General features: G+C 45.4%; 1 protein-coding gene across 1 annotated transcript in view; it reads right to left on the bottom strand.

Annotated features, from left to right (window-relative positions):
• The window catches only part of IGSF5 (immunoglobulin superfamily member 5), a 34,472-nt gene extending 27,238 nt beyond the window's left edge, over window positions 1-7,234 (bottom strand). The window contains exons 1-2 of the mRNA XM_086739892.1: window positions 6,991-7,234; window positions 4,064-4,266 (exon numbers count right to left, since the gene is read on the bottom strand). Of these exons, the coding sequence (XP_086596018.1) occupies window positions 4,064-4,121 (58 nt within the window). The 5' untranslated portion in view covers window positions 4,122-4,266; window positions 6,991-7,234. The remainder of the gene's footprint in view (window positions 1-4,063; window positions 4,267-6,990) is intronic.
• Window positions 7,235-13,500: the final 6,266 nt, after the last annotated feature.

The following is a 13,500-nucleotide window of genomic DNA, read 5'->3' as shown; positions in this document are numbered from 1 at the left end:
TATAGTCTTGAAATTTATCCCTAAACATGAACAACCAGTGATCATCAGCTCTAAAAATATGTGGCTAATATTGTTTTTGTTTTCTTCACACAGCTAGGACAGTATAGGCAGGCAGGTATGAGTTATTCCTTCATCTATCTGTTATAATAATTTTTTATCAGTCTGTAGGTATGGTACGATCTACATCTTCTTCCACCAACCATATCCGCTGGTGCAACAGCTGACTTCTGTGAGCCAGGAACAGGTCCATAAGCCCTGTATGGGGATCCTATGGGTGGCAGGAGGACTGAGGGGTCAGACATAGCTCAAACTTGCCTCCATTTAGATCTCAGTAAAGTCCCAGCACAACCGAAAAAAGGAGCTTCATGAGCCTCCTCACCTGCTGCCAATGTATTTTTGGTGGTTTTAACTTTGCCTCTTTATCTTACTGCTTTTATTTTTTTTTTTTATCCTGCAATAGCACGTGGAGTCCTGAACCAACAGTGCGTTCCATTGTCCAACCCATGGACAAACACTGATAAAGTAACTTGTGTAAGGTCAAAGAGGACATTAATGACAGATCTAAACCCAGCCACCAGTGCTTTAAGCCAGTGTTGTAAGTCCTTTTGCTGGTCTTTGCTTCTTGCTCGAAGGAGAACATTTTAGTGCTAGTTTCATTTACATACTGCTTAAAAAATACCCTGCAGATGGTTGCTTTTAGAAAAATTAAGGCCTCAGGCTGGATTGTCATTGCATTTTACAGGAATTATGTGTTTGGCTCTTAACAGCTGGTTTAACATCTGCTTCCCCACATACAACAAATAAGAAATCCCACTCAGGAAAATATCATCTTTGCAATAGGGAAATGTTAGGCTGTCTTCATAATATTGCATTATCGCTTGATTTTTGACAAACAAAACTGAGTTAGGATACCTTATTTGAGGCTCATCACTAAACGTTTGTAAAGCGGTAACCAGTGATGAAAGTTTGCTTAAACTGGTAAGTATTCAGTTACTCAGTCCTTCTCAACAGCATGCAGAGTATACACCAACTCCTTTATTCCTTCCTTTGTCACAAAATTCACTGTCACATCACTGGGGGTTTTAAAGAAACAAAACCACATCTGGTTCCCTGGATGACACCTGCACTGAAGCAACCTCATTTGTCAGAGAACTGCCCTTGCCCTTCATCACCAATGTTTTTTCTTCCCAACTTGAACTAACTCTGAAGAACCACTTCTTCATGCTGAAGGCTTCAGCAACAAGGGCACTGAGACGTGGCTATCTTCCTTCCCTCCTCTCCTCTGCTGACTCTGTCTTTCCTCTTTTATAAGTGACCTATTTGGATGCAGCACAGTGAAGGACAGAATTGACTTATCCTTTTGCCATAATGATTTTTTTTTTAGCCTCATTATTGTATTTCAAAATAATCTCCCCCTCTACACTCACATTGCTCTTTCATAAACACTGCCTTTTATCCTCCAGTTTTTGTGTCTGCTATCTGTCTTCCTCCTTTCCTTCTCTGCTATTTCTGTTGGCGATTCCTTTTTGTTCCTCCCAGTCTGTTTTTAATTCCTTTTTCTTTTCACTCTTTCTTTATCCTCTTGCTCACTCCACCTTGTTTTTTGCCTTCCCTGCCTCACCACTGGCCCACTGCTCCAGCAACAGCTCTGCAGTAAAGTCTATAGGATCAGGCAAGATTTTTCTTCAGCACATCTCAAGTTTCTTTCAAAAATGAACAAGCCTGCAGCTGAGCTTTTTGAAAACCAAAATAGTTTAGAGCTTGTCAAAGCCTGCAGATAACTAGCTTGTTTGCTTATGTTAGCAAGGTTTTTAAACACTTATAGGATGTTTCTGTCAAGTAATACCGGTCTACTGGTACTCAGCTATACATATTTCCACCCACCTACACACAAACCTCTCCATAGCCCCCAAGCATGTCTTCCCATCTCTTCTCTTGCTCACTTTTTGACAGCTATCTCTTGCAGCCTCTCCTGGCTCTGCTGCTGGACTACTCCTCTCCTCCTGCACTGTCTCTTGTCTCCAGCGGTGAGGGTCCCCAGGCTGGGAGAACCACAGCAGCACCACCACCGACACCGTGGCAGCAGGCCGGGACCCCGCACTTTGTGTCGGCCTGTGGTCTGCAGTGCCATCACCGCCAAAGGGCATACCGTGCCCGCCCACGGGGGTGCTCACGCTGGCTGTGCCATGCAGCCATCTCGGCGGTCTAGACATGCTCCCGACATCCTGAAAGCAGCAATACTTCTTTCAAAAGCAAGACTTGTCTCTCCGCAGTATGCTTTTCCTCTCTACTTTGGGGTGTGCTCCCATGGCTGCCACCACACAGTGTGGGCAATGCCTGCTACCCTAGAACAGCTTGCAGGTGGGGCAATAAAATATCTATTTCAGGAATGTTTGACTAAAAGCATTAGCAAAGGGTGATAGAAATCCTCTAAAACATCCCCAGAATTATTTCTCTGCTCTGGATGCTTAGGAAGACAGTATAAGAAACAGAACAAATAAAAATTGAGGCTTCCTTGTTATAACTTCTCAGTGTCCAAAAATAAGAGATCTAGAGGCTGCCTGAGACAATGATTTAATCTGCACCTATAGATCTGTCCTCCATGATATTTGTTTCTAGCTTTTTTCAGCCTATCTATAATTTGGAGGGGATTATAATATCCCCCATATTCAGTGACAATGAGCTTTGCTATTTAATTACATACTGTGAGAAAAAGCACACTCTTTGGCTTGCTTTAAATCTTCTGATAGTTTTCCTGGTTGCCACTAGTTCTTTTTGCTATGAGGAACTGTGAATAACCATTTTGCCATTCACTTCCATATAATTAATTATTTTTATAAATCTTCACTATTTCCTCTTTTTCCCAAGTAGAAAAATATCCCAGTCTAATGAAGGTCTCCTCATATCTTTGATCACCTCTATCACTCTTTATACCTTTCTCAGACCTAGTGAGTCCTTTTTTGAAATGGAAGGGCTAACAAAACATCCAGTATTCAAGATATAAGCTTTCTAGTGATTTATATAATGCCAGATTTCATTGTATTCCCCTTGCTGAAGACAGTAAGTGGTGAAAAATTATCTTTTTTTTCCTCAGGAATTTACTCTCTTTCCAATATATCTATTCTTTTTCCCCAGTAGACATCTTCAGCTAAGCGAAGCTTTGCATTGAATGTTTTCTGCTCCTTTATTACTTACTCACTTGGCATCATAACATTTTCTGGCAAATCTTCCTAGTCTCTTTTTGGATTTGGCTGTCCTAAGTAATTCTGCACCACCTGCAAAGTCTGCCACCTCACAGTTCACTCCTCTTCACTAGATTGTTTAAGAACTTGTTGAATACCACACAACCCTGTGAAACTCCACTGGGAACACCGCTCTGCTCCGAAAACTCAACGTTTATTCCTGCATTGTGTTTCCTTTCACCAATTGTTAAGCCATGACAATACCTTCCACCACATCCCACTGCAGCTCCCTCCTTTCAGAGACTGTTAAAACCCCAGCTAGACTATAATAAAAAAAAAAAAAATTGGCCTTGTCTCTGTCACCCAACTAGTCACTTTATATTCACATTTTCTTTAAAGCTCTGCCACCAAGATACCTCTCATCTGCATTCACTTTGAAATTCAGGCATCTGAAATGTGAATTGGAAGCAAACTAGCAAAATGGTAATTTGCATATATTTCTTGAAGTAAAATCAGCTGCTGATATTGAATTCTCTACAGATGCCCCCTCAAAAGCAGTCCCAAAGAGGCAGGAGGAAGATGAGAGCAAGGAGAGGGAGAAATAAGCAGGACAGTCCTGCTCACTGGAAGTGAGAGAGGGCAGCCTCTCCATCTCCTCATCCCATCCACTGCTCACTCCTGCATACTGAAGCCCACTCTAAGCCACTAGATCGTTCAGGCTTGAAACACAAACTTAACCATTTCAAACCCTTTAAATAATCCTCCTCTGGGACTGACTGTTCAATCTGATATTGCCACTAACTTCCATTTACAGGGCTTTACAATTAGTTCACACATTTTGTCCATAATGGCTCATTTCACGAGTTATGAATGTGTCCTACCTGGTAGCGAGGCAGCTAAGATGAGAGGAAGTAAAATGAATTTCTGGAACCTCTCCATTGAAGCATTCTCTCCTGGTCCCTAAGGCAGAAAGCCACCAGTGGTCACCGCATACTTGAGAAGAAGTTGAAGGACAGAACTTATCGAGAAACTCAGTAATGAGCTGCTGCTTTGCGTCTTGTGATAAAATGTGACTTTATGTGACCTGTATTACCAACAAGAGAAGAAGGTTAAATGAGGGAGGGTTTGGAAGGATGGCAGTATCTTTTCACAGAACAACAGTTTCAAAAGAAGTAGAGGAGATTTCTTCAGCTGAGAAACCTCCCCTTATGGACCTTGCATCTCGTGCCCTTAGTCCCTCCTGGCTCTTACAGCACTACTGCTTTGGGACTGACTGTGTCAGGGGAGCTCCATCTGCAGCATTAAGGTTAATCATGAGTAGCTGGGAAAAATAATTCTCTAAGCCGCCCGCAATTGCGTGTGTATTGGGGGTGCGTTGTCCATGACGCTGGTGGTGTCCTGGCAAACTAATGAGCTCTGTGCTCCATCTGTCATGTAGGGCAACAGCGCAGGGCACCAGCTGCTCCCCTGGGATTGGAGGGGCACAGACCTCCATTTGGAGGAGCTGTTACCCCACCTTGGGAAACTGATGCCTCCTGCTTCAGGCAGCCTTCAGGAGAGGAACTGGGAATATATCCCAATGTGCTGCTACACCAAAGTAGTTTGTTTTGATGTTTTCCTGTGTGCTTTACACCAAAACTAGGATTCCTATTCATACATTTCCAGGCAGAGCCTAGTACCATCATTGCTGTGGCAGTCCCATCAGGCCTTTGCCACACAGGTGCCACCCTGGCCGGTAGGAACAGCTCCTGCTACCCTGGGCTCTCCATCCCACTTGCCTTGGGGCAAGGATGAGAAACACCAAATCTCCTCCCAGCTCCTCAGACTGAGCACTCAGAAAGGTTGCTAGTGCAAAGAGAGTCCCCAGAATTATTTCTCTGAACCTCAGAGTGCCTCTTGCACCCCCAAATAAAACTCCTCCAGCTCTCTGCCATCGTCAGAGATAAGATATAGAGCTTGGGTGGGAGCCATCATCTTACTTCTGCATTTTCTGCTTTTCCAGTGTTTGTGATTCACTTGTGCGATATTATTCTCCTCCCCCTCAGAATATGTGGGAGAGAGTTTGTGCTTCTTCATTTACAAACTCTTAGCTGGGAAATTTAAGCTTGCCTTCATGAGAGGGATACAGGTTGGAGAATGTGGTTTTGTGGCCAGCCCAAATTTCTTGTCAGGAAAGTGGTTTTGATTTCAGGGGTGTTCTTTGTGGCAGTTCTGTGCAATGCATAAATATTAGTATCAGCACAGAGACACTCTGAGTTTCCTGTAACAACCGCACTTTTTTAACCACCCTTTTGCTAAAACCAAAATCACACCAAGGCACAAAATACAAGCGCGCTGGCCCAGCTGTTTTGCTGCTCTTAAGCAAGCAGTTTGTTACGCAGTTTTGTGCGAAGACCCTGCATTAACCTCCAGAAGGGCTTTTGTGAAAGCAGTGGTTGTGGGATGGCACAGGGGTGGGTGGCAATACGTCTTAGGGAGTGCCTGTGTAGAAGAAATGCCTCAAGCCCAGATCTTCCCTGCCCGCTGCACCACTGCCACCAACAAAAACCGTTTTTTCTGTCTTTCCAAACATGTTTAGCTGCAGTGTCAAGCTATACCAGAGTTCTGTTCACCGCTCAGTGCTTTAAGCAGAAGGTCTCGTGGATTTTACTGCAGCAGATGCGACCTGACCGGCTCGGCTGGTGGCTTGCTCCGCATTTTCCCGTTTTGCAAGCTTTCACTTTACCTTGAGAACTGAACTTAAGGGCTCTGTCAACTAATCAACATTTTAAGCTGAACCTGTGGGTTGATTTCTTCACCTGCATTTTGGGAGGGAGGCTAGTTTGTAGGCTGGTTTGCATTTGGCCAGTGCATTTTGAAAGGTTTTGGCCTCTTCTCACTTCCACTTTTCGTGTGCAGAGGAGTCCCCAGCGGGCAAGGAGGGTCGCCATGCATATGGCAATGCTCAGGGGCATTTCTTCTTGCTCTGTCACTGTGATAGCTCTCAGCAGGTACACAAATCAGTGGATATTTTTTAAGAGTTGGTATTATCTGTCACATAAAGTGAAACAGCCCAAGCAAAGCACGAGGAAACAAATCCAAAAGGCAGTGTTGCGTCCTTTTCCCGGGAGCTGCGATCCCAGGCAGGATTCACAGGTCTAGAGAGGACCCCGCCAGCCCAGGCAGTAGCCTACCCCACTTACAAATCTGGCAGCACCAATACAAGCTGAACTGAGCAAAATAAACTTGCTAGAATCTTATGGCTAAATTCAGGCCAAAATCAGGAAATAACTTGGGGTGAAGTAAAGCGAGAAGGGAAATGAAGTGATCTATAACGTTTTGTTCTGCTTTGTTTCAAAATGGACCTTCAAAGCAACAGGAAGTATTATTTGATCCCAGATTAAACAGGATATTTTGGCTGATGATGAATTAAATACCTGGGGTTTGGCCTGAGCTGCTTTTTACCTTCTCCACAGGTGCGTGGGGTGACAGCGCTGCCGTGCATGGCTCTAAGCCTACTCCCTCCCTCATCCATGCTGGAGGCAAGGGGATAATATCGATAATATCACCCTAAAGGAGCAACAGCCAGATCCAGCCCGGCACAGAGCAGAGCTTCGATGCTTTGGGCACCCTGCCGTGTGGGGGACACCCGCTCCAAAGGCCGGGGAGCACTGCAGGAGATGGGGGTTGCAAAACGCCCCTGCTCATCCCACTGCTGTGGCCCAGGGCCGACTTCCTCGCTGAGGCAGGAGCAGGGGAGAGGGTTAAATTATCTTTCAGCTGCCACCTCCTTCTGCTGGGAAGGGAATAATGGCTCCAGAGGAGTTACCTGGATCGCTTCCCGGGGCGCAGAGAGGGTGTCTCCGACCTTTGATGATGGCTCCGCTCGCACTCCCTGCCTGGGGGACGCAGAGGGAAGCTGACGGCGTTCAAAGCCGGGAGCCCAGAGCAAGCCCTGGCCTCCTTGCCCCGGGGAGGGGAAACCTCCCTCAGGCGGCGGGGCGGCTGCCCGAGGCGCTGCGGGGAGGGAGCGCCCACCTCTGCCGCCTCTCAGACGCTGGGCCTGGGGCAGGTGCTCGTCCTGACATTGTCCCGCCGATGCGGTGAGGTCAGGATTGCCTCTCCCCGTCCCCCCGCCCCAATGCGCCTATCGCTGTGTTAATAATTAACCGCTCCCGCAGGAGGAAGTAAGGCACAGCCGATGACACAGGCAGAGGAGCAAACTTCACCGCGTCCCAGCCCAAAAAGCTGGATGGGTGCCACCGTCTGACGTCTCCGCGGAGGAGGGCCACTTTGCTGGGATGAGACGCAGGGCATGGCGGGAGGCACAGGATTTATTTTCCCCAGTTTATAACGGCGCCATGCCAAGGCTGGAGCTCATCCCACCATTACAGAGCTGCAGGCAACATGGCAGAGAGCAGAAGCGCCCGCCTGTGGGCTCTGCACCAACTGTGCTCTCAACAACGGGCGCTGTCACCCACAGCTGGGGGTGTCGGGGTCCATTGGCAGCCTCTGACAGGGCGAGGGGGTGATCCAGGGCCAGGGTACATCCAGGGGTCCAGCCAGGAGCTGAAGGAGACAGGGCGAGGGCCAGGGCTGGAGACAAGGCCACGACATGGTGCCAAGGGGCTCATCCAGGGAACGGGGCCAGGAGCAGGGATGAGGTGGCTGCGGTGTCACTGGGGCAGGGGCTGACAGTTCTGGGGGGCTGACATGGGGCCCTGGGCCATGGGCAGGGTGGGGGAGCCTTAGGGGGCTGCCAAGGGAGGATCAAGCCCACCGGTGCCCTCAGGGCCCGTCAAAATGAGCCCTTGCTGTGAAGTGCAACTTAATAAGCAGCTGGTGAGAAAACTGAGTAGGTCTTCCATCTTTCAATGAAAACACAGGCTCTAAGTGATTTTCTTTTGCCTTTTATATTTTCATATTCCTTTCCTCCTTTCAGTTTTTATTTTGCGGAATTTTTTTTGTGCTACATCAAGAAATTGTTGATTAAAACATTTAATTTAATTCCTAAATATTTTGGTTTCGTTTGCTCAGTTAAATCACACCTTTTCTTGCCACTTTGACAGTCATGTGTTTTCACCAAAGCTGCTGTGCTGCCTCATGAGAGATACTTTTTCAATGGCTGCAGCCTTCATCTTCCTCTTAGAGGAAGCATCTAAAGAGCATCCTTTGCATTACGCCATCATCGGTCAGTGAGTTGTACTGATGTGACACATCAGGAGATTTTTATGATGAGTCCATCTGACGGGAAGCTTAAATCATAAAGAAGGAACCTATTACTTTCCTGAACTGTATTTCCTACTAAGCACAATAACAGTTTTAGCAAGTAGAAATTAATGCCACAGTGACTCAAAGTGAAAAGGTTCAGGTCAGCAAAGGAAAAAGAAACAGTCTGTTTAGGAAATTTTGATCAATTTCCAAAATTTAATTTTAAAAACCGTACTTTGTTAAGGAAAAAAAAATATCACCCTGACTTGCTAAAACATTTTTTTAAAGCTTTGAAACCTACAGGAAGTTTTTTGACCAGTTATAATTTTTTCTTTTTGCTTCCTTGCTTTTCCAAAAATCTCATTTTTATATGTCTAAAATCTCACACTCTTGTTCAACCAACAGCCCTACTTTCATAGCAGTATTCTTGAAATACCTTCTATGTATAGTTTGATTTCCATCCAAATAAAACTCGAGGAAGAAAAGGGAAAAAAAAAATCTAATAAGTAGGTTCCATCTCATGTCCAAGTAGGAAAAGTGTGGAAAGTTAAAATGAATTTACTGGATTTCCAGCCTGATTTAATAAAGGTAACTCTTTGTAAAAATGCTTTGGAAAGGATAATAGCTGCTTTTAAAACTCTTACAAAACTATCATTTGGCACTACTGAGAACAAATTGGGTCTGTCATCTTTGTAATTGCTCTTCAGGTAGATTTAAGCTGTTATTAGATCATCCTTTAACCTCTTCTCTGCCCAACTAAAGCTTTGCTTCCTCAGCATCTCCTCACTGGTGCTGTGCTCTAGAACCTTGTCCACTTGATGTCCTGCCACTGGATCCTCTCTGTCTTCCCTGCATCCTACTTGAATTGTGGGGCACAAAACGGCACACAGATTTCCAAATGTCTAGTACAGTAGAACAATAGTTTCTCTGAATTTGCTGGCAACACTTCTCTGAACATGACCTAGTACATGGTTTGCCATGTTTGCGGTGAGAGGCCATTGTTGGCTTGTATTCACCCTGATCTTCATTTCACCCAGGTCTGTTCATCAAGATTTCTACCCTGCCACTTACATTTCTACTTTCTGTCACTTAGGCCACAGCCTATACCTCAAGGTTGTTGCACCTGATGTACAGAACTTTGTGTTTCTTCATGCTGGATTTCATGATGTTTCTGTTGGCCGAGTCCTCAAGCTTGTCAGTCCCTTTGGATGTCATGTTGCTGCACCTGTGCTACAGCTGTCATTACAACACTAGCTAATCACAGGCTGATCAGCTATCTGTTTACCACACTGAGGTCTGTCATGGTCTGGAGATTAAGGTCTGTGGCCTTAAAAATGTATGCACATAAAGATGCATACACCGCTCTGCTGGTCCTCATCGCAGGCATTTCATTCCCATCCCCTCAATGCAGAGAGGATAGGTTGAAGCTCACAACAGGCATTGGGTGCATTGTGGCCTAGAGTATCCATCGTGTTTATGTCCTGCTCTGGATCTGACCCCAGTGGGAGTCATCAGGACAGCACCTGTCACCTCCACCCACACTCTTGCTGGCTTGGCTTCATCAGCTGAAATCCTCCAGGGTAAATCCGGTGCACAGTGACTGGATTCAAATGTCCTTTTGTTTTCCCTTGGGCTGCTTAGGCAACCAACACATGTATTAATATTTTATTAATTATTTCTCACTGTCCTTGTCAGTTCCTTCCATACTTTGCGTTTCCTAATGAACTGTGATATCGTGATGAATACAACCCTTGGCAGCAGTTAGGATGCGCGTGGGATAAGACATTACACAGCGTGGCGAAGTGTCCGAATCCCCAACTGCTGAGAACATTGTGCACGTACAAGACCATCCATGCTCATGAGTGTTCAAAAGATCAGGTCCTAAGTCTGATAGTCTGATGCAAATAGAAAATCATTTTGTGAATCATCAGTCTGCATGCTGGGCAGATTCCTACCTCCCACTCAAGTTTCTCTAGACACTTCTTTCCAATTCTTCCTTTTTCTTCTGCCTGTGAGTAGAAGGATTTTTGTCTGTTTTTTTTTTTTTCCCCCCCAACTCTTCCAAACTTTTTCTTGTGCGCCATATTATTTCTTCTGTATGGTGTGTAGACTGTGTAAACTGATGGAGAAACTCTCCACATTTTTTGTTCTGGCGTGTGTTAGTCTGAAACATATGTCTATACAGCTCGATGTGCACACCCATGCAAGAAGCTCCAAGTGAAATGTACTTTTTGAAAGTTGCTTAGTAAAGCCTTCTGACATTGTCATTGTGGTCGTAAGTATATATTTTTTTTTCTCTCAGAGGAGACTTGGACAAATTGTCACAACAGAAAATGAAGAGCATTCAGACACCTTCATTTGTAAATGACTTCTAATGAGTGAGAACACAACAGGGGAAATCACCAATCTCTATACTTCCATCCATATGTTAGCTTATTTAGCTGAGTCAAAGAAAATATGATCAGAAGGTGCGAACAGTAAGACAGCAGAGAAGAAGCACTTACAAGTACAACATTAAAGCTTATTTGAGGTCAGTGCTAGAAATAGGAATAAAATTCTTCATTTCCCCATGGAAACTGGCTTGAAAAGGGGTTTGAACATCAGAAAGACTTCGAGAAATGACTCTCTATTAAAAAAATAAATGTTCTTTTCTCTAGTGAAGAAGAGGAGAATTGAAATATCTAGAAAAGACTAAGGTAGGAGACAAGCTGACCTAGAGACTGAATTAGCTCTCTCTATCTTGATGCCTACAGGACACTTCTCTCTAGTAGCCAATCAGGACAAAGAGATGTTAAGCCATAACTTTTCCAACGGTACCTCCTTTATTTTTTCTCTTTCTATACTCTTACACCTTTCCTCTACTTGCCAAAGTATTTCATGCTCTGAAAGGTATGTTTCTCATTCAAAACAAATTTTATTAGTGTTAGCTATAGAAGTCAAGTGAGATATACAGATCCCTCACCTTCTCTCATAAGCTTTAGTTTTTAAAATCTTACCATTAATCTGTTCATATATTAGAGACTTATCACAGTTTTAAGCTTTGATTCACATTTCTCCTTAATCAGGACCCAAATGCACTAGAGGAAAAGCTCTAGACATAACAGAGCTATGCCATTTCCTCTTTCTATCACGTATGTGACTGTTAAGATGCATTTTCCCCCACCCTGTTTCCACTTTGTAGGGCATGAGAGCTCTGGAGACCTGTTTCTAGTTTCAACATCAAGCACAGTGAAGACTCAGTGCAAGTTGAGGTCCTTGCTGTCTACTGCATATATTTATGTGAAAAATCAGGATACTCTAAATGTCCCTCTGTTGCACAAGCAATAGTGTTACGTTTGTCTCCATATTTTAAAAGAAACCTCAGTTTGTAAATAATGGTTTGTTGAGTGAACAAAAAAGAATTACTGGACATTATCTGAACATACTGATGGTAGCCTGTGACATCCTCATTGAATAGCTGACATGATACGAAGTGGGGCTGTGGGGGCACTTCCAGCGGAGCTGCAGTCCTTACGAATGCCAGTAACCATACACAGCATGCAAGACACCCTCCTCGGTGAGTGCTAGTCAGCTAAGATCCAGGCATCTACCCTAAATTCTTTACCAAGGATTTTTTCTGTAGTCATTAAAGATATTGTCGTGGTTTTGTTTAGTAGGGGGGGGCCTAAGGTGGTAGCTTCTGTAGGAAACTGCTAGAAGTCGCTCCCCTTTGTTCAGGGGACTTGGCCAGGCCTAGGGTGGACCCACTGCTGGCCAAGGCCGAGCCGATTGGTAGCAGAATGTCTTGTGATAACGCCTCTGCGATAACGTATTTAAGTAGGGGAAAACAGAAAAAAAAAAAAAAGGAGAAGAGAAGATGTGAAGAAGCTGAGCGGGGGCAGAGGTGCAGAGGGGGAGGCGCAGGCCTCATGGGCCTTGCAGGCCTCACCCTCTGGCCTCTCGCCAGGCAGCCGACTGGGCCCGACTTGGTCCAGCCCGGCTGCAAGAAGTGGAAAGGAGATGAGAAATGAATAAGATGTAAAAAAAGATCCTGAGAGACATCTACCAGCCTGTTGTGAGGAACAGCTGCAGACTCCAAGGTCAGTGAAGAAGGAGGGGGAGGAGTAATGCGGCTCCTGGCCAAGATTCCCCTGCAGCCTGTGGTGACGACCATGGTGGAGCAGGTTGTCCCCCTGCAGCCCATGGAGGTCCACGGAGGAGCAGAGATCCACTTGGACCCCGTGAAGGACCCCATACCAGGGGAGGTGGATGCCTGAAGGCAGCTGTGGCCCGTGGAGGGCCCGCTGGGACAGCTGTTCTAGAGGGACTGCACCTGTGGAAGAGATGACCCACGCTGGAGCAGTTCCACGAAGGACTGTGGCGTAGGGGTGGGACCCCACAACGGAGCAGGGGAGAAATGCGAGGAGTTCTTCCCCCAACCATGAAGCAGCGGCGTGAAACAACATGTGATGAACTGACGACAACCCCCATTCCCTCTTCCCCCCTGTGCTGCTCGGGAGGGGAAGGTAGTAGAGATAATGTTAAGCTTGGGAAGAGGGAGGGGTGGGGTGAGGTTATCTTGTTCTCTGTCTCATTATCCTGCTGTTTTTAGTAATGAATGAATAGTTTTCCCCAAGTCGAGTCTGTTTTGCCCATGACGGTAACTTTAAGGATTTCTCCCTGTCCTTATCTCAAACCTCGAGCCGTTTTTCTTATATCATCTCTCCCTGTTCTCTTGGAGGGTGGGGGGAGTGAGAGAGAGACTGCGTAGTCTGGTCCTGATCGGGGCTGAACTACGACAGATATAAAAGCAGTACTAGATGATGCATCACCTATCCTGATACGAGGGTCAAAGGCAGGAAGGATGTGTCACGCCTTGGTTAGGCCTGCCTCATCATTTTGACTCTCGAGTAGTCTGAAAGACTGGTTTAGACTGGATGTGCTGTTTTAGGCTACAAAAGTTAGCTGAGACCAATCCCACCAACAGAAGATGTTTCATATTGATCTGAGGAATCCTGTTTTATCTCCTTCCTAGGAAGGCAGATCATCTTTGTCTTGACCTAAAGATTCATGAAGTGATGCTATCATGAATCGAGGCCTGCTTAAATCCTCAAAAACCTCATAAACACCAATATAGTGCATCTGATTT

Source organism: Chlamydotis macqueenii, chromosome 1, assembly GCF_036417535.1.
Source record: "Chlamydotis macqueenii isolate bChlMac1 chromosome 1, bChlMac1.mat, whole genome shotgun sequence".
In the NCBI taxonomy this organism is placed as follows: domain Eukaryota; kingdom Metazoa; phylum Chordata; class Aves; order Otidiformes; family Otididae; genus Chlamydotis; species Chlamydotis macqueenii.
The sequence above is the reverse complement of the archived record's forward strand: the minus strand, read 5'-3'. Positions and strand labels throughout refer to the sequence as shown.